A 27267-nucleotide genomic window follows, 5' to 3' on the forward strand; every position below is an offset into this window, starting at 1 on the left:
AAAAAGAAAATAAAGAAAGAAAATGTCGAAGTCCTTTCTTTCTTGGGTTTCAAATTAAATAATTTATCCCGCATAGTTCAATAGTTTATTTTACCAATCTTCTTTGGCGGGGGCTTCTTGCTTCTATAAGGACGGGCTGGTCTTGGCCTCTTGGGTACGGGAACAAAATCTTTCGTACAACAAGTCCATCAAAGCCTGTATATCTCAGTGTCATGACTTCAGGTTTTTTAACAACACTCATTTTCCACATTCCTTTCCAATCTTTGTATATCTTCTCCCAGGCCTTTTTAATAATTTTGCATTGCCACCACATATAATAACCTCCCATCCTGTTTCCTTCCTATCACGGTCAAAGCCTCCCAGATCCTTTCACCCCAAATCTCTATTTCTTTCTCTTTTTTTGGTGTTTTTAACTGCTTTTTGCAGTTTTGATTGTACATCGCCTTGAGACGACTGTGCAGAATTGATAAACTTGCAATAATATTGATACCCGGTTGGCTCCCCCTGGCTCCAAGCCCAATGAATACCCAATGAATACCCAAAGTCTTTCAATATGTACATAATAAGGAACTGGACTCGGCTGACGTTGGCAGAGAGAGCCAAACTGGCAGATGACCTGTTTCTAAAATAATACTGCTTTGGTGGTGACTCAGGAATACAAGCAGAAGCGATGAGTCACTGGATGTAGTGATATGCAGAATCTCTCCTTGCAGGCTGCTCTTCCCATAAATTGACTGTGCATAAATAAGAAACTTTCTCTTCTTTTTCGTTTTTGTCTGGGAGAAGGTGAGAGGGGGAGAGGCACAACTTTTAGTTATTAAAAACCTGGGATCAGTGTCTCTTTTTTGGGTGGGAGGAGAGACAGGATAACAGGATTTTATTTGTGAACTACACACCTCTATGATTATGCTTATAGTACAAGCTTAGGAAAGATTTGAAAGAGCAGATTATGGGCTCTTTAATTCTCCAGAAGCTTAGTAGTGAAAATAATGTGGTTATTTAGTTTTTTTTAAAAAAAATGGCTTAAGAAAGTGTGAAAGTGGAGGAACTAGAACAGGCTTCCTCAACCTCTGCCCTCCAGATGTTTTGAGACTACAATTCCCATCATCCCTGACCACTGGGATCATGGGAGTTGTACGCCAAAAACATCTGGCCTGCCAGTTCTATGAAGATAAGAACATAAGAGGGGTCTGGATCAGGCCAATGGCCCATCTAGTCCAGCATCCTGTTCTCACAAGGGCCAACCGGATACCCAGGCATAGGCAAACTCCAGCCCTCCAGATGTTTGGGACTACAGTTCCCATCATCCCTGACCACTGGTCCTGTTAGCTGGGGATGATGGGAGTTGAAGTCCCAAAACAGCTGGAGGGCCGGAGTTTGCCTATGCCTGCAGATACCCATAGGGGAATCCCGCAAGCACAATCTGAGCACAAGAGCTTTCCCCCTCCTGCAGTTTCCAGCAAGTAGCGTTCATGGAATTGTAGACTTGAAAGGGACCTTGAGGCTCATCTGGTTGGGTCCGTAAGGGTGAGGCGATCTTTCGAAAAGCCACTTATGTTTTTCATTTTCTCGGGCCTTCCGCCATTTTACCCTCCCGTCCTCTGCAGCTTTCACTTTCTTCGACCCAAACGACCCGGCGTGTCAAGAAATCCTCTACGACCCCATCACCACCGTCCCGGAGTTGTTTGCCATCATCCGCCAGTGGGTACCCCAAGTGCAGCACAAGATCGATATCATCGGCAGTGAGGCGAGTGATGAGCGTCTCTTGGGGGATCGTGGGCCGAGTGGGGGAGGAGGAGGGGGCGTTGGAACCTGGGTGTGCCCTGCTGTGCTGCTCCTTGCTAGGGAGCGTATTCCACAACCAGGGGACCACCACTAAAATGGCCCCGTCGTGCAGGTAGGGTAGTTTCTGCAAACGCTGGCACCCCCCTCTCCTGCAGGTCTGTAGCTAGGAGCCAAGAGGTGAAGGGGGGAAGGCCCAGAAATCCCAGCCGCGGTCAGTTAGCAGAAAGGGAGCAGCATGGAGACCCCCCCCCCATTCCTCATAATATAATGTGCAATACATTGGTACCTCTGGGTGTGAACGGGATCCATTCTGGAGCCCTGTTCGCATCCTGAGCAGAACGCAATCTGCGCGCGCGTGGGTCGCGATTTACGCTTCTGCACATGCGTGTGACGTCATTTTGAGCGTCTGCGCATGCGTGAGTGGCGAAACCCGGAAGTAACCTGTTCCATTACTTCTGTGTCGCCACGGAGCGCAACCTGAAAACACTCAACCTGAAGCGACTTTAACCCGAGGTATGACTGTAGGTGCTATATCATTGGGGGATGTGTGTAAGAGAGCTGAGGTGTCTTTAGCTCACAGGTGGGGAGCCCCCCAAGGGCCAAATATGGCCTCCCTGTCCTTGACGTTTGACCTATAGGACCCTCCTGAGACCACCTGCCCCCTGTCCTTCTCTCCCCTGGCCACATCCTTCACAGACCCTGTGACAAGCCCTCCGAGAAGGCTTTCGACTGGATGGAATGGATCTTTGAACTGCGAGAATGCTTCTCCCTTGGCCGAAAGGAGGTGTAGAAGCCTCTGGCTTTTGTGTGGCTGGAGTACAGCTTGCTGCTCAAAGTTAAGCATCAGATCCACTCCTCAGCCCAACTCTTGCCTCTAGCATACCCTTTGCTTCTGCCCTCACCCATCCGATTCCTGGCACTCGACCCCAGGAAAGTCATCTCTTGGGGAATGTGGCTTTCAGGCTGGAAAAGATGCTCTGCTCCACTTTTAGATGCGCTTGCAGATCAGCTTCAGATTTAGAATCATAGAATCATAGAGTTGGAAGAGACCACAAGGGCCATCGAGTCCAACCCCCTGCCAAGCAGGAAACACCATCAGAGCACTCCTGACATATGGTTGTCAAGCCTCTGCTTAAAGACCTCCAAAGAAGGAGACTCCACCACACTCCTTGGCAGCAAATTCCACTGTCGAACAGCTCTTACTGTCAGGAAGTTCTTCCTAATGTTTAGGTGGAATCTTCTTTCTTGTAGTTTGGATCCATTGCTCCGTGTCCGCTTCTCTGGAGCAGCAGAAAACAACCTTTCTCCCTCCTCTATATGACATCCTTTTATATATTTGAACATGGCTATCATATCACCCCTTAACCTCCTCTTCTCCAGGCTAAACATGCCCAGCTCCCTTAGCCGTTCCTCACAAGGCATCGTTTCCAGGCCTTTGACCATTTTGGTTGCCCTCCTCTGGACACGTTCCAGTTTGTCAGTGTCCTTCTTGAACTGTGGTGCCCAGAACTGGACACAGTACTCCAGGTGAGGTCTGACCAGAGCAGAATACAGTGGCACTATTACTTCCCTTGATCTAGATGCTATACTCCTATTGATGCAGCCCAGAATTGCATTGGCTTTTTTAGCTGCCGCGTCACACTGTTGGCTCATGTCAAGTTTGTGGTCAACCAAGACTCCTAGATCCTTCTCACATGTACTGCTCTCAAGCCAGGTGTCACCCATCTTGTATTTGTGCCTCTCATTTTTTTTGCCCAAGTGCAATACTTTACATTTCTCCCTGTTAAAATTCATCTTGTTTGTTTTGGCCCAGTTCTCTAATCTGTCAAGGTCGTTTTGAAGTGTGATCCTGTCCTCTGGGGTGTTAGCCACCCCTCCCAGTTTGGTGTCACCTGCAAATTTGATCAGGATGCCCTTGAGTCCATCATCCAAGTCGTTGATAAAGATGTTGAATAAGACCGGGCCCAAGACAGAACCCTGTGGCACCCCACTAGTCACTCTTCTCCAGGATGAAGAGGAACCATTGATGAGCACCCTTTGGGTTCGGTCAGTCAGCCAGTTACAAATCCACTGAGTGGTAGCATAGTCAAGACCGCATTTTACCAGCTTCTTTACAAGAATATCATGGGGCACCTTGTCAAATGCCTTGCTGAAAGCAAGGTAGGCTACATCCACTGCGTTCCCTTCATCTACCTTCCCTTCATCTGCGTTCCCTTCATCTGGTGATTAGGTGGGGGTTCTTGTTGCTGGCAGGGGGTGGGTTGCGCTTGATGACCTCTGACGCCCCTTCCAGCTTAAACTCATCCTTGGCTATGCCCAGCCTTGCATGCTCAGCAGATCAACTGATGTGGGTGGTGTGTGCTGGGCCTGGGGGTAACTCATGAAACGCAGTCCAGGACCGGTCCAGAATCCGTAGGTTCCACTAGGAGTCAGTCTGACAGGGCCAAGGCAGGAAACCAGGCAAGGTCAGGCACAGGATCTAGCAAACAGCAATGTTGCTCCCGCAACCTGGGATGGGGTCCGACAGCCTTTTATCTTTGTCAGGGTAGCGGCCGGTCCTGATCCCCCGGCAACTCACCTCCCTGTTTTGCCCGAAGGCAAGCACTCCTCCTGCAAGTACTCAGGTCTCTCCTTCTCTCAGACCTCAGTCTCTGCAGCTCCGGAGACGTCGGTGGGTTACTAGACCCAGAGGCCGCCTCAGCCTCCCCTGACCCAACCAGTAGTGGAGCAGCTGTAAGTGATGGCCCAGCTGGAGGCAACGAGGTCATCCCTGCATCTGGAGCCAGGGCAGGCTCAGGCCCCTGACTCGGCCCAGCTGGTGCTTGTGGCTGGGGAACCTGTGCAGACTGGAACTCTTCAGGATCAGGCCCCAGACTTGGTTCAGGTGATGCCTGAGGCAAAGGATCCAGTGCAGACTGAGTCTCCTCTGGTTCCGAGTCCGAGCCCCTGTCCCAGGCCATCACATGGTGCAGGGGAGATGGATCCTTTTACACCTCTGACTGACACTTCTTGGTGACTTGCATCCCGCAGATCTTGAAGCGAGGCTGCCACGTCAACGACCGTGATGGGCTGACAGACATGACGCTGCTGCATTACGCCTGCAAGGCTGGTGCCCACGGTGTCGGTAAGGAAGCCGGGGGGGGGGTTATACTCTATTCTTGGTGTGCCCCCCTGGGTGTCTCTCCTGGGGCTCAGAGCCCTGCCAGCTCTCTCAGGAGAAATCATGCTCCCGTCTGGTCTTCCAACTTGCTTTTAAAATTGGACTCCCTGAAACCACCTGTGGGTTTTAGTCAATTTTGCATTCATGGCAACATCTGCACTGTAATACACTAAGGCAGTTGTGAGGGAACTGACATCGGAGCCAGAGGCGGAGGCTAGGCTCTCAAGCGATGCTGGAGAAGGGCCCAGCAGGGAGAGAGGCAGCTCATCAGCTGGAGAAGGAAATCAGCGTAACACCAGGGATAAAGGGGGGCAGATGGGAGAATTGGTGAGGGGGCTCCAGGACTCCTCGCCGGAGATCAGCGAGGAGAGCACGGGTCCTCCGCTACCCACGCCCTCCCTGCACAGAAGACTTCCGCGCAGAGAGAGTAGGAGGAGACTTGAGTCAAACAACTTTTATGCTGGAAAAGGTTTAAGAAACGCCCACTGACGGATTCTGCTAGCGACTGAACAGCCACGAAGTGCAGGGCTGTCCAGACAGAAAAGGTTTAACAAGGCAACCTAGCCAGGAGTGGCACCAACTTGCGCACGAGCAACCCCTACATTTATTACAGCAGTGATGGCCAAACTTGGCCCTCCAGCTGTTTTGGGACTACAATTCAGATCATCCCTGACCACTGGTCCTGTTAGCTAAGGATGATGGGAGCTGTAGTCCCCAAACAGCTGGAGGGCTGAGTTTGGCCATCACTGCACTAAGGAGTTTGAAAATATGGATGAAGAAGTCTCTGGTGGTGATTGGCTGAGCTGCCTCTGACCTCACAGAAGCTTTGGGTTTATCCAGGGCCGGATTTAGACTTTTAGAGGCCCTGAGCACTGGAGAGATTGTGATGCCCCTACCCCCCGGATTCATAATTCAAAATAAAAACAATGCTAAACCATAAAAAGACCCCCCCAAATGAGACAAAACGTACATGTGTTCTGAAATTAAATGACTACTTCCATACTTTTATTTAAGTAGCAAGTGTCAAACTCTTTTTTGAATAAATGTATTATTTTTTGTGCTCCTGCTCTGCTGGTGCCCTAATCTTGTGCTCAGTCTGCCTGTTGGGTAATCCAGTTTGTCGCTGTGGTCCTCCTTCCCAGGTGACCCAGCCGCTGCTGTGCGCCTCTCCAACCAGCTCTTGGCTTTGGGTGCGGATGTGACCCTGCGCAGCCGCTGGACCAACATGAACGCCCTGCACTACGCGGCTTACTTTGACGTCCCGGAACTCATCCGCATCCTGCTGAAGGCCTCCAAGCCGAAAGGTGGGTTTGGAAGGAGGGGGTGGGGCCTGCCCAGAAGAGGGCGGGACTTCCTGTATCTCCTGCATCTCACCTCAGGGCTCACCTTGACAACACAAAGCCCTTAATAACTTGGGGCCAGTTTACCTGTGAGATCACCTTACCCCTTATATGCCCCATCAACTGCTCTGATCTGCAGAGCTGACACCATTACCGGCGTCACGTAATACCATTTCCACATTTGTAAGACCTGCCCTTTGGAACTCCCTGCCGATTGACACCAGGCAGGTGTCTGTCCTTCACTGTATTCTTTTCAGCAACTGCTAAAAAAAACACAAAACTTTGTTTAGGCGAGCCTGCCCAGATAACACAGAATGTTGGTGTGCGTTTTAATCACTTTTTAGTTTATCGCCAGTCTTTATTCTTTGAAGGCTTTGAATTGTTTTTGCCTATCATTTTATTATTCTGTTCGCTTTGGAAACGGCTTGGAATTTTTGGGGTTTTTTTGCCCCACAATTGGTGTCAAATAATTCACAAAGTAAACAGTGGCGTAGTGTGGGGGGTGCAGGGGGGGCCGGCTGCACCGGGCACAACATCTGGGGGGGGTGTGCTCGCACTCGCAGCTCTCTGAGTGCTAAAATCCATGGGTTAGGGGGCGCAAATTACTTGCCTTGCCCCGGGTGCTGACAACCCACGCTACGCCACTGGAAGTAAATAATGAGTAGTCCTCTGTAAGGAGAGGTTTGCAAAAGTGCCAGAGGTGTTGGCTCAGATTAATTCCCTGCTTCCTTCCTAAGAAGCTCTGACCGATAATACTGAGCATCACAGCAGCAGCTGCAACAAAACAAAACAACAAAAACCAGTCAGCTGCTGTCTCCTCTTCATCTCCTGAGGGTTGGCACTCCTAGGCAACCTTCTTCACCAAGAATCGCAGCACTGTGTAAAGAACGCCCAGCCATCCACCGATGTTTGTTGTGTCCCTTTTTATTATTATTTTTAAAAAAATTTAATGGGCAGACTGAGCTCTGAAATACTGTAAGGCAGGGGAAGTCAGCCCTTGCCAGCGTGGTCCGTGATCAGGGATGATGGGAGTTGTAGTCCACAACATTGCAGGGGGTTGGACTAGATCATCCTTGAGGGTCCCTTCCAACTCTACAATTTTACGATTCCATGATCTGGAGTGTATCGCGTTGACCGCACCAGCACCATAATTCAAAAGCATCCATTCTTCGGCGATCAGCCTTCTTTATGGTCCAGCTCTCACTTCCATACATCACTACTGGGAAAACCATGGCTTTAACTATACGGACCTTTGTTGGCAAGGTGATGCCTCTGCTTTTTAAGATGCTGTCTAGGTTTGTCATTGCTTGTTAGTCTTTAAGGTGCCACAAAACTCATTTTTGCTGTAAGAGCAACCCTTCTGGAATTTCTGTAGCTCCCCTGGCCTTCACTTCCTTTGACCTTGTCCCATAAACAGCCTCGCATGCTGTGACCTGGCTTAGTGAAAGTGAGCAAGCATGATAATAGTGACCATTTCACCCTTCTCCCAGTCTCCCTGCTGCCAAGCTACTTGAAGCTAAGCTATGGTTTGTCTCTCCCAACAAACCATGAGTTGCAACCAAAGGTGTTCCTGCTTTGCCACTTGTGGTTTGTTTGGGGGAGATAAACCATGAGCCTAGGTTTGAAGGTGACTAAGGCGAACCATGGCTTAGCTCTGGGTAACATGGCGAAAGGAGAGCTGGAGAAGGGATGGAGCAGCCTCGGTTTCCTCTCTGGTTGCCTGCACGCTTGCCCATTCTCACTAAACCATGGTTTGGCTCATCGCTGCGAGTAAGTGCGAAATGCTAACAGTGGCAAGTTGGTTCGAATACCTGCACGACCTGTATATTCCTTCCCCCCTCAGTTCTGAACTCGACGTGTAGCGACTTCAACCACGGAACAGCCCTCCACATTGCTGCTTCCAACCTGTGCCTTGGGGCCGTGAAATGTCTCCTGGAACATGGTGCCAACCCTGCCGTCAGGGTAAGCAAGGGAAGCTGTGGTGGATAAACGTATTGATGATGATGGTGATGATGATGATGATGATGATGATAGTAGTAGTAATATATTATTATTTATTACTTATACCCCGCCCATCTGGCAGGGCCTCCCCAGCCACTCTGGGCGGCTCCCAAAATAATATTAAAAACACGATGAAACATCAGACATTAAAAAGCTTCCCTAAACAGGGCTGCCTTCAGATGTCTTTTAAAAGTCAGATAGTTGTTTATTTCCTTGACATCTGATGGGAGGGTGTTCCACAGGGCAGGTGCCACCACTGAGAAGGCCCTCTGCCTGGTTCCCTGTAACTTGGCTTTTCACAATGAGGGAACCGCCAGAAGGCCCTCGGCGCTGGACCTCAGTGTCCGGGCTGAATGATGGGGGTGGCGACGCTCCTTCAGGTATACTGGGCCTTTGAGGCCGTTTAGGGCTTTAAAGGTCAGCACCAACACTTTGAATTGTGCCCGGAAACATACTGGAAGCCAGTGTAGGTCTTTCAGGACCGGTGTTATGCGGTCTCGGCGGCCGCTCCCAGTCACCAGTCTAGCTGCTGCATGCTGGATTAGTTATAGTTTCCGGGTCACCTTTAAAGGGAGCCCCACGTAGAGTGCATTGCAGTAATCCAAGCGGGAGATAACCAGAGCATGCACCACTCTGGCCAGACAGTCTGCAGGCAGGGAGGGTCTCAGCCTGCGTACCAGATGGAGCTGGGAGACAGCTGCCCTGGCACTTGCTCTTCTTCTGTTGTTGTTGTTATTATTATTATTATTACCCACCCATCTGGCTGGGTTTCCTCACCCACTCTGGACGGCTGATAGGAAATGCTTTGTGGGAGGGAGGGAGGGAGGGAGGGACAAAAAATGGGGGGTTGAGGAGGGTCCTTTTGGGGAAAGGAAGAGAGTGGGAAGTGTCCCTATTTTCAGGTGTGTGTGTGTGTGTGTGAGAGAGAGAGAGAGAGAGAGAGAGAGAGAGAGACTGAAAGGCTGGAGGAGCAATCTAGTCTTTAACACAGATACAAATATAAGAACAGTGCCTGTACATTTTGCCTCCCATCTCTTGTTCTACAAATGCTAGAAGCTTCCTCTCCCTTTTCACTGAAATCTGGTAGTCTGGGCTTTACGGTTCATGGGGTGTGGAGGATTCCTCCCCCCCCCCCCCGGACTCCCATGACATCTCCTCCAGCTCAATGCCCTCCCTGCGCAATGCTCTCTCCCAACAGAACAGCAAAGGCCAGGCGCCGTCTGACGTGGTCCCAGACCCCATGGACATGACCTTGGACAAAGCCGAGGCGGCCATGATCGCCAAGGAGCTGAAGCAGCTGCTGCTGGACGCCGTGCCCTTGAGCTGCAACCTCCCCAAGGTCACCCTGCCCAACTACGACAACATCCCGGGCAACCTCATGCTCATCTCCCTCGGCCTCAAGCTCGGCGACCGGGTCATGGTGGACGGGCTGAAGGTAAGGCCAAGGTGTCCCTCATCGTGGCAGGTGGGTTTGGGACCCCCATCACAAGTGTCTCTTGGCTAGGACTGAAAAGCCCACGGTGGTGACATCTCATGGGTTGTGTCCAATGCTAGTCCTACTCAGAGTTGACCCACTAAATCCATACAGTGGTACCTCTGGTTGCGAACGGGATCCATTCCGGAGGCCCGTTCGCAACATGAAAAGAGCGCAACCCGCAGCAGTGCGTCTGCGCACGCACGGGTTGCGATTCGCCGCTTCTGCGCATGCGTGTGACGTCGTTTTGCGCGTCTGCGCATGCGCAAGTGGCAAAACCTGAAAGTAACCCCTTCCGGTACTTCCACGTCATAACCTGAAAGAACGTAACATGAAGCAGACGTAACATGAGGTATGACTGTACTGTTCATGTTAAGGAAAATTCTGGGGTGGGAGATTATCCAACAGCCCAGCTCGTCGGGGTGCAAGTCCCCGGAGAGTCCATGCAGTCAGTAAAAGAAGGAAGTTGCAGCCAAGTAATTTGGAGGAAAATAGCGGTCAGTAGACCATGATTTTTATTGTTGCACAGCAGGTCCCCCCAGGAGTAAGAACCCTGAGCATGGGCTGACCTCCTCTTTTAAACCTTCCCTCTTTCCCCCAGAATACACTTTGAGAGGCATCATGGATACATCATCACTACATCACTAGCATGTCACAAATGGGGAGGGTTACACAAGGGACACGGGTGGCGCTGTGCTCTAAATCACAGAGCCCAGGGCTTGCTGATCAGAAGGTCGGCGGTTCGAATCCCCTCCACGGGGTGAGCTGCCATTGCTCGGTCCCTGCTCCTGCCAACCTGTGCAGACATACGTTGGTTCCCTCGGCCAGTAAAGCAAGATGAGCGCCGCAATCCCAGAGTCGTCTGCGACTGGACTTAACGGTCAGGGGTCCCTTTACTTTTTTACACAAGGGTTACATGAGTTCAACATTAGGTCACTTTATCAGACACCTTTCCCAACACCTCTTAAGTACCCATCACCAGAAGAACAATGAAACTCCTGACATCTCCTTGCCCTCAGGACTTTCAGAACACCTGCCTTGCTCAACTGCCTCTGCGAATGTCTAGTGTTGCCCCTTGGTCACTCCCTGGGTGGGGGGCCGTGTCTGTGCTCTCACGCTTGGGGAATTACGGCGGGATGCCCTGTTCCTGCTTCTTGGTTCATGGAGGGAGGTGGCGCCTAAACTCACCTTTCTTTCAGCATTAAAATGGTGTTGGAATGAGGAGAGGCGGTTAAAAAATGGATTTTCTACAAATTTATAGGTATCTTCCCTGAGCTGTCAAGTTGAAGGGATACATTCAGGCATAATATTTGTAACATTGTAACAACTTTACAGATGCGCCCACCATGTCATTTCCGCAACAGTTCGAAAGCGAGGGATGCTGCTGCCAGCCTGTGCCAACAATATTAATTTAGATGGGTCAGTGGTCCGATTCATTTTTATAAAGTGACTTCCTCTGTTGCGTCTTGTTTCCCCAATCTCGCCATGCCTCCCCGCAGTTGGGCACCTTGCGTTTCTGCGGCACGACGGAATTCGCCAGCGGCCAGTGGGTGGGCGTGGAGCTGGACGAGCCGGACGGCAAGAACGACGGCAGCGTGGGAGGAATCCGTTACTTTATCTGCCCTCCGAAACACGGTAATCTAAAGCGGAGTTATGCCCCCTTGACACCCGCACTCCTCTGCCATCAAATCCAGCAGCCGCCCAAGTCAACTACACAAATATCAAATCTGTAGAAGAGTGCAACTCCTGGGTTTCCCCCAGAACACGCCTTCTAGGCCAGGGGCTCCCAAAGGGGGTGGTTCTGCCCCCTGGGGGAGCGGGATTTCCTAGCAGGATGCTAAGAAGGGGGTGTCAGGGGGTCACTGGAAGTATAAATTGTTAGAATTCCCGCTCCATGATTGCAGTCATGGGATTGTTGTCTATCACACGACGGTATATGTTTTGACTCCACAGAGTAGGAAGTGACGGAGACAGGATGTTTGTGTTCCTGTGTTCCGTGAAGTGGGACTATTGTCCTTTGTTCTTTTTCTCTTTGCTGTCTGATGCTAGAGAGAGAGGGAGCCATGTTGCAGTGCTCCGTGTGTGTTTATATGTAAATAAAGTCGATTAGCCAAAATGCTGAGTTGCTGAGGTCTGTTACGCAACTGCGAAGACTGCGGATCCCTAAGTGTGCCAGTGTCGGTTGGCATCGGTCGCTGTGATGTTCAGGCTGAAGAAAGCTTTTGAAGCTCCCGAACGATCGACCAGGAGGGAGAGAACATGCCAGTCAGGCATGTGTCTCTGCCAGGGTCCTACTCGAGTGTACGCTGAGCTCCTGACATAAATGACTGCCATTTTGAAAAGCTGGCATCACCAAGTTTTTTTGAATTGATTAAACTAAATGGTTCTAATTGGACGTTTCCGAGCACAATTCAAAGTGTTGGTGCTGACCTTGAAAGCCCTAAATGGCCTCGGTCCAGTATACCTGAAGGAGCATCTCCACCTCCATCGTTCAGCCCGGACACTGAGGTCCAGCTCCGAGGGTCTTCTGGCAGTTCCCTAACTGCGAGAAGCCATGTTACATGGAACCAGGCAGAGGGCCTTTTCAGTAGTGGCACCTGCCCTGTGGAATACCCTCCCATCAGATGTCAAAGGAATAAACAACTATGACGTTTAGAAGACATCTGAAGGCAGCCCTGTTTAGGGAAGCTTTTAATGTTTAATGCTGTATTGCGTTTTTAATATCCGGCTGGCAGCTGCCCAGAGTGGCTGGGGAAACCCAGCCAGATGGGCGGTGTATAAATTGTTGTTGTTGTTTGCACAGTTCTTACCCGCCATGTAAGCTTTGGGCTTCCGGTTTTCCTTCCCCTTTGCCCTTCCCAGGAGTGTTTGCTTCTGTGTCCAAGATCACCAAAGCCGCCGATCAGACGCCTTCGTCGGTGACCTCCACCCCACGAACCCCCCGCATGGACTTTTCCCGCATGACCGCAAAGGGCCGGAAGGAAAAAGACAAGGACAAGAAAGGTAAACTGGACTCTCTTTCATTGTGGACTCTCCTTTTAAGCAGAGGTTGGAGGGCCCCCTGTTGTGGATGCTTTACTTGAGACTCCTGAATTGCAGGACGTCAGACTAGAGGACTCTTGTGGTCCCTTCCTGTTAGGATTCTTTTCCCGTGTTGCAGTCACGGGATTGTTTTTATCCCACGACGGTGTATGTTTTCATTCCACATTGTGGGAAGTGACGGAGATAGGATGTTTTTATTACTGTGTTTCCGTGACGCTGGATGTTTGTCCTTGTGTCCTCTCTCTTTGCTGTCTGATGAGCAAGAGGAAGGAGCGGACTTGCGATGCTCCGAGTGTGTATACGTAAATAAATGTAGTTTCGCCAAAAATCTGCGCTACTGAGTCTGAACGCTGACTGCCTATACTTCTGATCCTGAAGTGTGCTGATAGTTCTTGGTATCAGTCGCTGTGATGTTCAGGCTGGAGAAAGCTTTTGAATCTCCTGAAAGAACGACCAGGAGGGAGAGAACATGCCAGTCAGGCATGTAAATAAATAAATAAACCTTTATCGTCACTATACCACCTATGTGCAGTGAAATTAAACGAGCCCCACTCAGTCTTGTTCTATCTCTGTGTGCTTGTCAGAAGTCAATTGCACCACTCCTTTTTTCCATTCAGCAGCACAATAGCCCACGGATAAAAGCTGTTCTTTAACCTGTTAGTGCGGCTAACTATACTACTATATCTCCTGCCCGAAGGTAGGAGACTAAAGAGGTGCTGCTCAGGGTGTGAGTCGTCTCTAAGAATTTTCCTCGCTCTCCTGAGGCAGCAGTCTCCCGCGAGGGCCTTCTCGGTGGTGGCACCCGCCCTGTGGAACGCCCTCCCGCCAGATGTCAAAGAGAACAACAACTACCAGACTTTTAGAAGACATCTGAAGGCAGCCTTGTTTAGGGAAGCTTTTAATGTTTAATAGGTTATTGTATTTTAATATTCTGTTGGAAGCCGCCCAGAGTGGCTGGGGAAACCCAGTCAGATGGGCGGGGTATAAATAATAAATTATTATTATTATTATTATTATTATTATTATTATTATTATTATTATTTCATCTAGCGAACTCCGGGGACAGCCCATGATGTCATGTGCTGTATTCACCACCCTCTGTAGGGATTTCCTGTCCATGGCTGTCAAACCAGCGTACCACAATGTAATACAGGATGAAAGGACACTTTCTATTGTGGACCGGTAGAAGGAGATCATCAGTTTTTGTTTGACATTGTTCTTTCTCAAGACCCTGAGGAAATGGAGTCTCATGTGTCTCTGCCGGCTTCCTACTCATGCGTAGGACCTCCTGACACTTCCAACTCTACAGGTCTATGATTCTATACAGATAGTTTTACAAACAACAGGCATAATAAAATTATAGACCTGGATGTGTCGTAGGAATCCCCCGCAATTTTTTTCAGGTGTTCACCATGTTTTTGGATGCTTTTAAATACGTTTTATTTTAATCGAGATAGAAATTTGATAAATAAAACAAGATAAATAAGTTATGTAATGAAATATACTCGGAATCGAGTGTGGATTTCATGCTCTTTATTCAGCTCATAGTGGTGAGGAGGAATGGAAGTTCCCCCAGAATGTCTGCTTTATATACATTATTTACACAATGGGCCCCAGGTGATTGGCTAATTCAGGGATTCTCCTGTAGGCCAATCAGGTTGCGGATTCCCTTCCACCTGGAGCTGGATTGGGTGGATCCTGTGGACCAATCAGACTGCTGCATTCTGGGTCCTATTGTTCTAGGACCAATCAGACTGCTGCATTCTGAATCCTATTGTTCTAGGACCAATCAGACTGCTGCATTTTGGATCCTATTGTTCTAGGACCAATCAGACTGCTGCATTCTGGCTCCTCTTGTTCTAGGACCAATCAGACTGCTGCATTCTGGATCCTCTTGTTCTAGGACCAATCAGACTGCTGCATTCTGAATCCTATTGTTCTAGGACCAATCAGACTGCTGCATTTTGGATCCTATTCAACTCAGTACATAACATGTAGCAAACTAAAACAGATCTCGCTTCTTTCCACCCGTCTGCTCTGTCCAGCTCTCAGGAAGAAGTCCTTATCTGTTGGCAGCCTGGACCGTGAAGGACTGAAGATTGAGATTGGGGATCACGTCCTGGTGGCAGGTCAGAAGCAAGGCATCATTCGTTTCTACGGGAAGACAGATTTTGCCCCAGGTAAGCCAAGAGCTGGTGATCTGGGAAGCCATTTCCATGGGAGGGTTAAGATCCTGTCTAGGGGGTGGGGCAGAGCATTGAGACCGACGTGCAGACTTTGGATCGGTAGCATGAAAAAAATAACCCCAGGAGTCCTGATCCGAGCTCAGGGTTCTGAGTTCAAGTCCTGCCTCTGCTGTGATGTCCCTGCGTGGCCTCAGATCATTTTCAGTTTCACCCCGCTGACAATGGGAGTAACAGTGGTCTATCTCATGTGTTGTTCTTTTGGGAGAGTGCAAACGAGGACGCCGATTCCAAAGCATTCTGCGGGATTAAGGTTGTAGTCCTCAGCGTTACTAATGTGGAAGGGAGTCCCCTTTGAAATCTGTGAGACGAATTCCTAGTCTCTGTTGGAATTAGCAACAGCAATTTTAAAATCTGCATTTCTGTCTAATTTGCATGTTTTTCTTTCCCTTTCTCTCTTTCTCTCCAGGCTACTGGTTTGGCATTGAACTTGACAAGCCCACAGGAAAACACGATGGCTCTGTCTTTGGAGTTCGCTATTTCACCTGCGCCCCTAAGCATGGAGTCTTTGCCCCTCCTTCCAGAGTGCAGAGGTGTATGGGATTTATATTTGGCGTGATTTAACAAAATGCTAAAATAGCTTTTAACATAGCTAAGAGTGATCCTGTTCTAATTTGGGGAGCATATTCTGGAGAGAAGCTGCTGATTCGTTTGCTGCCTTTACTTGAAAATTAGGCGGTATATATTGTGGGATAAGGGACGCGGGTGGCGCTGTGGGTTAAACCACAGAGCCTACGACTTGCTGATCAGAAGGTCGGTGGTTCGAATCCCCGCCACGGGGTGAGCTCCCGTTGCTCTGTCCCTGCTCCTGCCAACCTAGCAGTTCGAAAGCACGCGAAAGTGCAAGTAGATAAATAGGTACCGCTCCGGTGGGAAGGTAAACGGCATTTCCGTGTGCTGCTCTGGTTCGCCAGAAGTGGCTTAGTCATGCCGGACACTTGACCTGGAAGCTGTACGCCAGCTCCCTCGGCCAATAAAGGGAGATGAGCGCCGCAACCCCAGAGTCGGCCACGACTGGACCTAATGGTCAGGGGTCCCTTTACCTTTACCTATATTGTGGGATGTGACACATAAGCAGCAGTCAAGTACAAACATTCCTTGTTTTCCTAGAGTGGAGATGCAAGGGGATGTTTGGTCCAGCCAGTCGAAAGCTTCCTGTTTCCTCCTGGCTGGGACATACTTCCTTTGCATGTGACTAGAGGTGGGTGTGACTTACCTGTCCAGGTAACAAAAGGGGCAAGGCACCCAGCACTCTCTGTTTTTCACTTCCTCTGTCATTGGAGCAGCTTTTTAGCTAGAAATGCTCTGTTGGCTTCTAGCCAACAGAGGACACTGGGATTATCCCCATGTGGGATAGATCCACATGTATATCCTTTGTAACTAAGTCTGCCTTCAGGGATCCAACTGTGAACTGAATGTGAGTAAACTTTTTTTATATGCAGTGGACGCTCGGGTTGTGAGCGTGATCTGTGCGGGAGGCACGTTCGCAACCCGCAGCGTTCGCAACCCACATCAGCACATCTGCGCATGCACGGGTTGCGATTTGGCACTTCTGCACATGTGCAAAGCATGATTTAGCGCTTCTGCGCATGCGCAACTGCCGAAACCCGGAAGTAACCCATTCCGGTACTTCCGGGTTTCGGTGGTCAATAACCCCCAAAAAATGCAACCTGAAGCGTCTGTAACCCAAGGTATGACTGTACTTTACACAAGATTGTAGCGTGTTTATTCTTTTAAGAGGGATATAAGGGAACTTACCAGGAACCTAATAGTGAGAGGCTTACACGAGCCTGCAACCAGCTACTTCTTGGGCTTTTAAAAGGGGAATGTAAAACTCTGCTAAGTAAAGAAACTTGCTAGCACAGGTTAGGAAGGATATTAATAAACAATATATCCTCTCCTGCCTCCCTGAACATTTTAAAATAATCATAGCCACTACTACAAACATCAGAGTTCCAAAGGGGGCATGTGGGAAGACACCATGTTGAGAAGGATGTTGAGAAGCTGGAAGGTGGGCAGAGGAGGGTGACCAAGACGATCAAAAGCCTGGAAACTAAGCCTGATGAGGAACGGTTGAAGGAGCTGGGTACGTTTAGCCTAGGAAAGAGGAGAAATGAGAGCCACCTTCAAAAATCTGAAAGGAAGATGGAGCAAGCTTCTTTTCTGCTGCTCCAGAGGGCAGAACCCAAACAGTGGCTTCAAATGACAAGGAAGGAGATTCCGACAAAAAATCAGGGAAAAAATTCCGACGGCGGAGCTGTTCAACAGTGGAACAGACTCCCTCAGAAGGTGGTGGACTCCCTTGCAGATTTTTAAACGGAGATTGGGCAGCCATCTGTCAGGGATTATTTAGCTTGTGGTTCCTGCATTGCAGGGAGTTGGACTAGATGACCTTGGGGGTACCCTTCCAACTCTACAATTCTTTGATCTCCTGGCAATTAATCTGGTTTTTATGCTTGCATTGTTCTTGACTGTGAATTAATCGTGGCCGTCTCTCTGCTGCAGAATCGGAGGCCCCAAAGATTCCCAGGGAGATGGCACTTCGGCAAAGAAAGTCCACCAAGTCACTAGTAGGTGCACCCTGGGTTTTGTCCCCCGTTTCCTCCCACGTGAGCAAAGATGCAATACAAGAGTTTCCAAAAATCTGTTCCCCACTTTTGCCGGCCTCCTGTGCTTTTTAATGCTGCCTGACCAGTTCAGCAGGTGATGTTTTCCCATATACCGTATTGGCCTGAATATAAACCGCAATATAAGCTGCACCTTTAAAATTCAAGGGGGAGGGGAGAAGAAAAGTCAATACCCGAATATAAGCCGCTTCCTTAAAATTCGGCAGGCACTCACACCCGTTCCGTTCCACCGTATGTCTGTTTCAGCAGCGATATTGTAAAAGTCAATTTTTGTAAGGTCGCGAATTTAAGCCGCACTTTAACTTTTCACGGTCGGAATTTGGGAAAAAATGTGGGGCTTATTTTTAGGCCAATATGGTAGATGCAGCTGCATTTAAAACTTTTATCACATGCCTACCTAGATGCGTACTTTTGTTTTAAAACTGCTGACTTATTTACATGTTTTGATCAATTTTAGGTTAAATCGTTTTTTTAAAAAAATACTTGATTTTATTGCTCTTTTTAAAATATTTTATATTATTTTATGCAAACCACTTAGGGTTCCTTTTTGTACATGGATCTTGCTAAATGAATAAAAATTTGCTAGATTTCAGGTTAGGAACCCCTCCCCCCTAAAAAAACCCAACCATTTGGCAACCGTAGGCAACAACCGGGAAGCAAAGGGCTGAATTGTCACATGCATGTTGTAAGACAGGATTTCACAACAGGACATATTGTGTAAAAAGAATAAATTATTTTACAAGAATATGCACCTGTGGGTGGGTTCGCTGTTTGTTTGTTTTTTTGCAAGAGAAATGAATTAGGGGAATCTGAGAGATCCATTTCACTTAATCTTCAGGTGTGGCGTGGATCATATTTTCCTCCTCTTCTGGATTTCCTTTGCCCATTCCCTTCTTTCTCTGATGGAAATAGGGACGTCCCATTCCATAATGATAATTTTACTATTTATACCCCACACATCTTACTGGGTTCCCCCAGCCACTCTGGGCAGCTTCCAACATATATAAAAACATAATAAAACATTAAACAAGCTTTTAATGTTTAACAGACTATTGTACTTTAATATTTTGTTGGAAGCCGCCCAGAGTGGCTGGGGAGACGCAGTCAGATGGGCGGGGTATAAATGGTAAATTATTATTATTATTATTATTATTATTATTATTATTATTATTAAAACTTCCCTATACAGGATTGCCTTCAGACAGCTCGGGGAGTCAGATAACTCCATACCCTCCAACATTTCTCCAATGAAAATTAGGGCGTCCTAAGGAAAAGTGGGAAATTCTGAGATCAAATAAGAAACTGGGACGGCTTCTCTTAAGTCAGGGATGTCCCTGGAAATTAGGGGCATTTGGAGGGTCTGGGAATGGCATCTTACCTGGGGCAGAGATAGGAACCCTCAGAAGGTGGGGGCAAGAAAGAGGCATCATTGACTGAAAGTGCCCCCCTTTCTCCATTAAAAAAATAATATTCATTTTTCATTTTCGTTCATTACATACATCTCAAATTCTTAACATTTGCTATATATTCCTCCCTCCCTCCCCTCCAAGACTTCCCCCAACTTGCGTTTCTGGTTTGTTTCTATTTTTTCCCGCTTTGCTGTCTCTCAACAGAAAAAGTTATTAATAATATAATATCAAACCTTAAAAACATAAAAATAAAATTAAATACATCATCTTATTTCGCTATCTTCCAAACCTTTTCTGATGCTAATAATGTGAATGTTTATTTAAATCCTGCCATCAAGTCTATTGACTTCTTAGTTTCTGCAAATATAATATGAATGGTTCCCAGTCTTTTTCAAAGTCTCTGTTGTCTTTTTCTCTTAGTCTTTCTGTCATTTTTGCCAATTCTGCATAGTTCATCAACTTTTCTTGCCATTGTTCTTTAGTTGGTATTTCTCCAGTCTTCCAATTTTGTGCCATCAACATTCTTGCTGCAGTAGTGGCATACATAAATAAAGTCCTCATTTCTTTTGGTATGTCTTGACCTAAAATACCTGATAAAAAGGCTTCTGTTTTTTTTTACAAAAGTTATTTTTAATGTTTTCTTCAATTCATTATACATCATTTCCCAGTAGGCTTTTACCTTCTTACAATCCCACCACATATGATTAAACGTACCTTCTGTTTCACATCTCCAACACACTTTCTTTTCGTTTTTATACATTTTTGCCACCCTTTCTCCGTTCTTAAAAGGACCACCTCTTCCTTTTCCCTCTCCTGCAGTCTCACAGCCAAAGCGCAACTTCACAGCAGTCAGAACCCCAAAAGATATCACATCGGAAAACTCCATCTCTAGGTAAGGACAACCTATGTTTGCCTCCCTTTGAAATCTCTTCAATTCACATACATCAGGCATGTCCAACTCCCAAGAGACTGCCATCTACACCCACCATAAAAAAACTGACACTGGTCTACCCATTGGATTGACCAAAGTTGTTGAGTTTTTTGGGAGGGTGTCAATCAGGATCACGTGATCGACCAGGGACACCCCGTGATCAACCGGTAGATCGCGATGGACCGATTAGACATGCCTGACCTACATAGACTCCTGTCCCCCTCCCATTTCAAGTAGAGTAGTAAGTGGGAGGAACTTGAGGAGACCAAGGAGGGGAGCCAAGGACCAGTTTGGGTGAAGCCTACTGAGGATTTTGCAGCTCAGCCTGACAACTGAGGTGGATTTTGGTGGGCTTGAGCAGGTCAGGGGTGAAGCCTAGCAGATTTGGGCAGGTCTGGGGCTTAACCTAGAGCAGGGATGGGGAACCGGTTGCCTTCCTGATGTTGTTGGACTCCAACTCCCATCAGCCCCAGCCAGCTGAGGTCATGGATGATGGGAGTTGTTGCTACAAGGAAGAAGCTGGAAACATTCACTTCCTAATTCGCACTTAACCACAAATTATTGTAAGGTTTGAAAGGACAAATGGTGGGGAGGGTAAATGATGAACCGCAAACAAGTCAGCTCCAGAAACCATGGTTTGATCCTGTCTTGTTTCAATAATACATAGCTGCTGCTGCTTCTTTCTTCTTATTCTTTGGTGATCACTCGTAGCTGAGTAAGATTGTCTTCCATAAACATGGTTTTAAAAGTGACTGTGGAGGCCAGTTCTGGATCCACACGTCCTTCCACAGTGGGGACATTGGTTTCTGGGTGGGAGTTGATCATGATGTGGATTTGCCAAGCACATTTCCTCTTAGCACATTTCTCCCTTGTGTCTTGAGTTCGAGTAGACGCGGGTGGTGCTGTGGGTTAACCCACAGAGCCTAGGACTTGCCGATCAGAAGGTTGGCGGTTCGAATCCCTGTGACGGGGTGAGCTCCCATTTCTTGGTCCCTGCTCCTGCCAACCTAGCAGTTCAAAAGCACGTCAAAGTGCAAGTAGATCAATAGGTACTGCTCTGTCGGGAAGGTAAATGGCGTTTCCGTGCGCTGCTCTGGTTCGCCAGAAGCGGCTTAGTCCTGCTGGCCACATGACCTGGAAGCTGGACGCCGGCTCCCTCGGCCAATAAAGCGAGATGAGCGCCGCAACCCCAGAGTCGGCCACGACTGGACCTAACGGTCAGGGGTCCCTTTACCTTTACCTGAGTTCGAGTGTCTTCAAAGCCCATGACACCTTTGGTAAAGGCTGTTCTCCAACTGGAGCGCTCACGGGCCAGTGTTTCCCAATTGCTGGCATTTATACACAGTTACACCTTTTTGGACATAACAATAAACTGTGGTTAGAGTTAGAAACAAAATGGATGATTGCAACCTTATTGAGATGAACAGCTAATGTGCAAGCCCAAGACTCCCTTGTACTCATTTATACAATCATAGTCCTTTAGTACTTTATTTTCATAACTGCCCCAGTAACTTAGTGATGGATGTTGTTGGCTGTTCTCTGGGTCTCTCCCCTCCCCCCCTCCAATATTGTGTCTTATGATCTGAACTATGAATTGTTTTCAAGTCTCTCTGAGTGCAGAGAATATCAACATGGTTTAAATGAATTCTGCAAATACATTTGCTCAAAGCCATCCAATTGCCTTCAGAGCAGAAGCCGGATTTTGCCTTCTGGATCCGTACCTGACTTTCAAATCCACCCTAGCAAATATATACAGTACAGCTGGTTTAGGCCTTGCCTTACCAATGAAACTGCCTAAGCATTACATTGAGAGGAGCTGGTTTAAACCCACCTTCCCCGACCTAAATATTCGTTATTGTTATTTATAAAATTTGTTAGTCTCTTCATCTTTCGCAAGGCAGCTCAAAGCGACTTGCAACCATGACATGCCCTCCAGATGTTTTGGAATCACAACCCACCAGCCCCAGCCAGCATGGGCCCCTCCGGCACATCTGGAACACAACAAGTTGGAGAAGGTTGGTTTAAGGGATGTCCAGAGCGTTGATTGTTGAGATGCACATGGAGAAACCGCGAATCGTTCAGTGGTTCTAGGAAGTGGAGCCTTTCATACCAACCTTCATCTGAAGATCAAAGGGCAGTTTGTACAATGTAACATGTTTCCTCTTCTGCTGCTTCCTGTCCTTCTCCAGAGCTTCATCAATAGTCATTTTTCAAACTCTCTCTCCCCTTCCCTTTGTCTTCTGCAGGTTACTTTTCTGCTGTTGGTTTCCGTGGATGCTCCGTGCAGAAATGCAGTCGTAAACCTACCTGCGGCTCCCTCTTCCCTTTTCCCCTGCTGTTTCTTCGCTCTCCAAGTAATCAAAGACTGCTCTTCGGTTATTTTTTGCCCTCATCTCTCCTCCCCTGATTGCCGTTCTAGTGAACCCCAGTGCCTTGTTAAAACATATTAACACCACCCCTCTAGTAGTTTGTGAGAAATGCTATACTTATACTTTCCGTCCCCCGTTTCCTGGCACTCGTACCCATGGGATTTTGGCTAAAGCAGGTCTCTTCTGGCACCTCTTCGTTTTCCAGCCTATTAATTGGCACCTAAAAGCTCACGCTGTTAGTCGGCTCAGACGTCTTTAAATGGAGGACGGAGCCCTAGGAGCTGTGGTCTGGAGACAAATCTCTGGCTTCCTCCCCACTCGCCTGGTGCGTGTCGCAAAAGATCCCAAACTCGCGGAATTTCTCATTATGCCTGCTGGAAAATCACACGTGCAGAGCAGATTGCCTTGGTAGAAGCTGAACCCTGTTGCCTGAGGCAAGATTAATGTTATCTTCCCTCTGCTATGCTCCCGGTTCTGCCCTCTCCTCATTCTAGCTTTCTCCTAAAAAGAGGGTGCCCCGGGCAACCTGGTCCCTTGCGGTGCAGGCCTGTTCAGGGGCTGCTCAGAAGTAAGCCCCATTGAGTTCACTATTTGCAGGTAAGTGTGCTCAGCAGGAGTGGCTAACCCATGGCCTGTGGGCAATATCCGCATCCACCTCCCCCAGCAATTTCTGGTGGCCCCCACAGAGCAACTGGCTTCTTTCCCTCTGCTCCCCAGACAGGCGGGTAGTGCTGATGAGTCCGACATTGCACAAAAGGCAAAAACGTGCCTTTGAACCCCAGTTGCTGGCAATTGCAGGTGGGGAAGAGCGTTGCTGTGTTCATGGCCTGTTTATGGACTTCATGTCAGGGAATCTGGTTGGCCGCTGGGGTACCCAGGATGCTGTTCCCCCTTTTGGCTTGATCCAGCAGGGCTTCTGATGCCCTTATGAGAGCAGGGAGGTTTCCAGCCTCTCTTGCAATCAGGGAGAGGGGATATCACCCCTTTACACCTTCACCCAAAGGGCCCCTTCTCTCTTGGGGACAGCGCCTTCATCAAGAGGTATCGAAGAGGCTCAGGAAACAGGAGGAAGCCCTCCCAAGACCTCAGAAGGACACAAAAGCAGTGCAGGATGGCAGCTTGAAACAGCAATGAAGCCTTCTCCAAGTCGAGACCTTCCAGATGCTTTGGACTACAACTCCCATCAGCTCCAGCACTGACTGCTGTGGCCAATGGGAGCACAGCTGAGCCCGCTGGGGCTGATGGGAGTCGTAGTCCAAAATGTTTGGCGAGCGAAGGCTGGCTCTGGCAAGGCATTCTCGCCGACCCCATTCACACAGACTGGAGCAGGAGTTAAAGTCCGCAGCGTCCAGGGTCCCGACTTGTAGCATCTGAGCACACTGACTCATTGGACAAATTAGTTTTCTTTGCAACTGAACAATAGCGACCTGTGGGTTGCAGATGCAAGTCTCATCTAAAACGTAGTGTGTGTTAGCAGCTGTGCTTAGCATTTGTGTGAGTTAGCCTACAGGGAGGAGGAAACCACCCAGTAACAGCCTGTGATGGTTTGTAGTATGTGTATCTCTGTGTGTATATTGAGCATATATTTCCAGAAGTCACTTTTTCCTATTAAAAAAATGGGGGTGGGTGGTGGGTGGGAGAGAATAAATAAATATTATAACTTTCCTTTTGCCAGCCTGGTGCCTTCCAGATGTTTTGGTTGCGCTGATGGAAGCTGCCTTCTAAAACATCTGGAGGGAGCCAGGTTTGCAAAAGCTGCTATAACTCACTGTTACTTCAACTCCAGCATTCGTTAGCTGCAGCATGTTAGCTATTATAATCCATCTCAGTTAACATTTTAAACATACGGCTTTTGCTCAGAGGTCCCTACATTTTAGCTCACTTGGAAAGGGTTTAATCGAAATATTGGGACAGCAAGAGAGCACATGGTATCGGCCTGTCAGGGCAGTTCCTGAGGCTGGCAAGGTGGAGAGTTCCTGGGTCTGAATATTGCTGCAGAACTGATCAGGAATCAGGACGAGTGTTAAAGTGAGCTGGAAAAGCAAAATCTTCAAATCCAGTCACCCTTTTGAAGTTTTGGTGGAGGAATCTCTGCATCAGCGCTTTGAGATTGTGGGTGCAAACCGGGTGGCACCCGCAGTCAGAGAGCACGCAGTTAGAAAACAAAGTACTGTGCATAATTTCATCCCAGACCGAGCTGAGATTCCCATTCTTCCTCCCCGCTTGGGAGAGGAGTAAGGGCAAGGCTTCCTTTCCCCACCTCCTGAGCAAATTCCTTCCTTGCTCATCTCTCTGCATGTGCTCCCGTTTCCTTCCTTATCACACCTGCAAGGTCCGTTTGGAGACTGCGGAAAGCAATCCTGAAAAAACAGGCCAAAGGGCTTTGGGAAGATGACTACGAATGTCACATTCAGAAGTCTTCTGCCTTCAGCCTGTGCAGAAAGGCAACAGGTGCAGCCTTTTTTTGGGGGGTGGAGCACAGGCTCCCAGTGATAACGCCGCACCTGTTGAATTAGGGCTGCTTGGACAGCCACGTCTGGAGAGGATGTTTGCATTCCAGCGTAAAGACTCAAACCTGGAGAAACATTTGGGGTCTTGAGGAAAGACTGGTATGCAAAGATTGCAGTCCAAGCCTCTTGCCTTTCACCTTCCCCTCCATGCTAAATCCCCCCCATATTCTCTTTTGTTTCGAGATGCCAAGGTACCCCCAATCTTGCGCCATCCTTTGGCCATCAGCCTGCCATCTCTCAGCTGTAAATACACATGACCTCCTCATCCTTCACTTGTCCTTGTAACTTCCTTATCACTCTGCAACCCTTCACTGACCAGCAATAAATAAACCTTTCAGTTGATTTCAGCTTCGCGTTTGGCCACTAGGGGAAAGAACCTTGGCCTGTCCTTCCACCTCCCTTGTCCGAACCGGGAGTACGTAGTCTTCCCCAAACATAGCAATGACAACTTGCCACTGGCGTCACACCGGATCTGTCGCAGGCCTTCCCCGTGGCTTCCTGTGAGATTCCCTTCCTTTTTATGTAGAAACCACACTGGATTGTGTTCTTTCTGCCTCCATGTATATTCTTTATTTTTTAAACGAAACAAATAACTTTGTAAACTGTCGAGTGAGATGGCTTGCCGTGCCCTCTGCTGAGCTCTCTGTTGAATCTTGCATGATTTCTGTCCTCCCTGACCCCCTCGTCCGCCCAGGCACACTGGAAGAAGGAAAAAATCGGGGGGCAGGGGCCTTAGCATGACAAAAATATCACTATGCTATTGCTTATCTGTTATTAACAAATGAATAAAAAGTGTTTCTATGTGCATGGTGTGCAGAGCTCTTCCTTTCTGCTCTCTCTCTGAGATGGATTCGGGGAATAATCTAGCTCAGCCTTTCTCAACTTTTGGCCCAAAGATGTTGGACTACAACTCCCTTCATCCCTTATCTTGCTAGCTATAATAATAAAAATTTATTATTTATACCCCGCCCATCTGGCTGGGTTTCCCCAGCCACTCTGGGCGGCTTCCAACAAAGTATTAAAATACAATAGTCTGTTAAACATTAAAAGCTTCCCTAAACAGGGCTGCCTTCAAATGTCTTCTAAAAGTCTGGGAGTTGTTTTTCTCTTTGACATCTGGTGGGAGGGTGTTCCACAGGGCGGGTGCCACCACCAAGAAAGCCCTCTGCCTGGCTCCCTGTAACTTGGCTTCTCGCAGTGAGGAAACCGCCAGAAGGCCCTCGGAGTTGGACCTCAGTGTCCGGGCAGAACGATGGGGGTGGAGACGCTCCTTCAGGTATTCTGGGCCAAGGCCGTTTAGGGCTTTCAAGGTCAGCAGCAACACTTTGAATTGTGCTCTGAAACATACTGGGAGCCAATGCAGATCTCTCAGGACCGGTGTTATGTGGTCTCGGCGGCCGCTCCCAGTCACCAGTCTAGCTTCCACATTCTGGATTAATTGCAGTTTCCGGGTCACCTTCAAAGGTAGCCCCACGTAGAGTGCATTGCAGTAGTCCAAGCGGGAGATAACCACAGCATGCACCACTCTGGCCAGACAGTCAGCGGGCAAATAGGGTCTCAGCCTGCATACCAGGTGGAGCTAGTAGACAGCTGCCCTGGACACGGCTAAGGATGATGGGAACTGTAGTCCAACATCTGGGTACCCAAGGTCAAGAAAGGCTGATCCTGCTCAACGACAGCCAAGCTGGCAGCCTCCAGATCTGTAGACTCCAGCTCACATTAGCACCAATGGTCAGGGATGATGGGAGATGTAGTCTAGGTAGAACATCAGAAGTGCACCATATTAGCTACCTACAAACAAGAGCTCACTCCAGAAATATAGCAAAAAGCCGCAGTTCAAAACGCGTATCCCAAATTGGTTGTTTATTGTACCACATTTAGAACCCACCTTCCCTCCTAGGACCTCCAGGGGACATGCATAGTTTCCCCCATTTTTTTCCTCACAGCCACCCTGCAAGGTAGGTTAGGCTGAGAGACGGTGATTCTCCCAAGGTCACCCAGCGAGATTTATGTGGATGAATGGGGTTTTGGACTCTGGTTTCCTAGGTCCTAATCTGACACTAACCACTACACCACACTGGAATTAAGAGCAAAGGCAAAGAACAAAGCAGATGGAGCGCAGAAAGAAAAAATTACTGAACAAAGCATTATACAGTTTCAGAAAGAAACGGGGGGGGGGGGTTGCCTTTCTAACAGGGCTGGGTCAGCGCAGGGTTAGAGTTCACTCAACTTCCCCAAGAAAACCTCATAGCAAGGCATCCTTCTCCCACACCCCCAAAAGGGACCCAGGAGTCCTGGCCCTTCTCTTTCCTCCAGGCCCCCAAAGGAACCCAGGAGTCCTGGCCCCTCTCTTTCCCCCAGACAATCAAAATAACC

The 27267-nt window shown here is 48.5% G+C and overlaps 1 protein-coding gene and 1 long non-coding RNA gene across 3 annotated transcripts in view; one reads left to right on the forward strand and one right to left on the reverse strand.

Moving 5' to 3' along the window:
* The window catches only part of CLIP3 (CAP-Gly domain containing linker protein 3), a 39445-nt gene extending 13749 nt beyond the window's left edge, over positions 1 to 25696 (forward strand). For both annotated transcript variants that reach the window (XM_081018939.1, XM_081018940.1), the window contains exons 3-14: positions 1608 to 1747; positions 4816 to 4909; positions 6088 to 6249; positions 8129 to 8247; positions 9485 to 9721; positions 11260 to 11395; positions 12623 to 12763; positions 14848 to 14982; positions 15455 to 15578; positions 17551 to 17615; positions 19901 to 19973; positions 22259 to 25696. In XM_081018939.1, the coding sequence (XP_080875065.1) occupies positions 1608 to 1747; positions 4816 to 4909; positions 6088 to 6249; positions 8129 to 8247; positions 9485 to 9721; positions 11260 to 11395; positions 12623 to 12763; positions 14848 to 14982; positions 15455 to 15578; positions 17551 to 17615; positions 19901 to 19973; positions 22259 to 22313 (1481 nt within the window). In that variant the 3' untranslated portion in view covers positions 22314 to 25696. The remainder of the gene's footprint in view (positions 1 to 1607; positions 1748 to 4815; positions 4910 to 6087; positions 6250 to 8128; positions 8248 to 9484; positions 9722 to 11259; positions 11396 to 12622; positions 12764 to 14847; positions 14983 to 15454; positions 15579 to 17550; positions 17616 to 19900; positions 19974 to 22258) is intronic.
* Positions 25067 to 27259, reverse strand: LOC308484638. Its single transcript, XR_013990066.1, has 2 exons — positions 26780 to 27259; positions 25067 to 26646 (listed from the first exon to the last, which is right to left on the reverse strand). It is a non-coding gene; the product is annotated as an uncharacterized lncRNA (long non-coding RNA).
* Positions 27260 to 27267: the final 8 nt, after the last annotated feature.

The sequence above is a fragment of the Podarcis pityusensis genome (assembly GCF_964106645.2).
Source record: "Podarcis pityusensis genome assembly, chromosome: 8".
Taxonomy (NCBI): Eukaryota; Metazoa; Chordata; class Lepidosauria; order Squamata; family Lacertidae; genus Podarcis; species Podarcis pityusensis.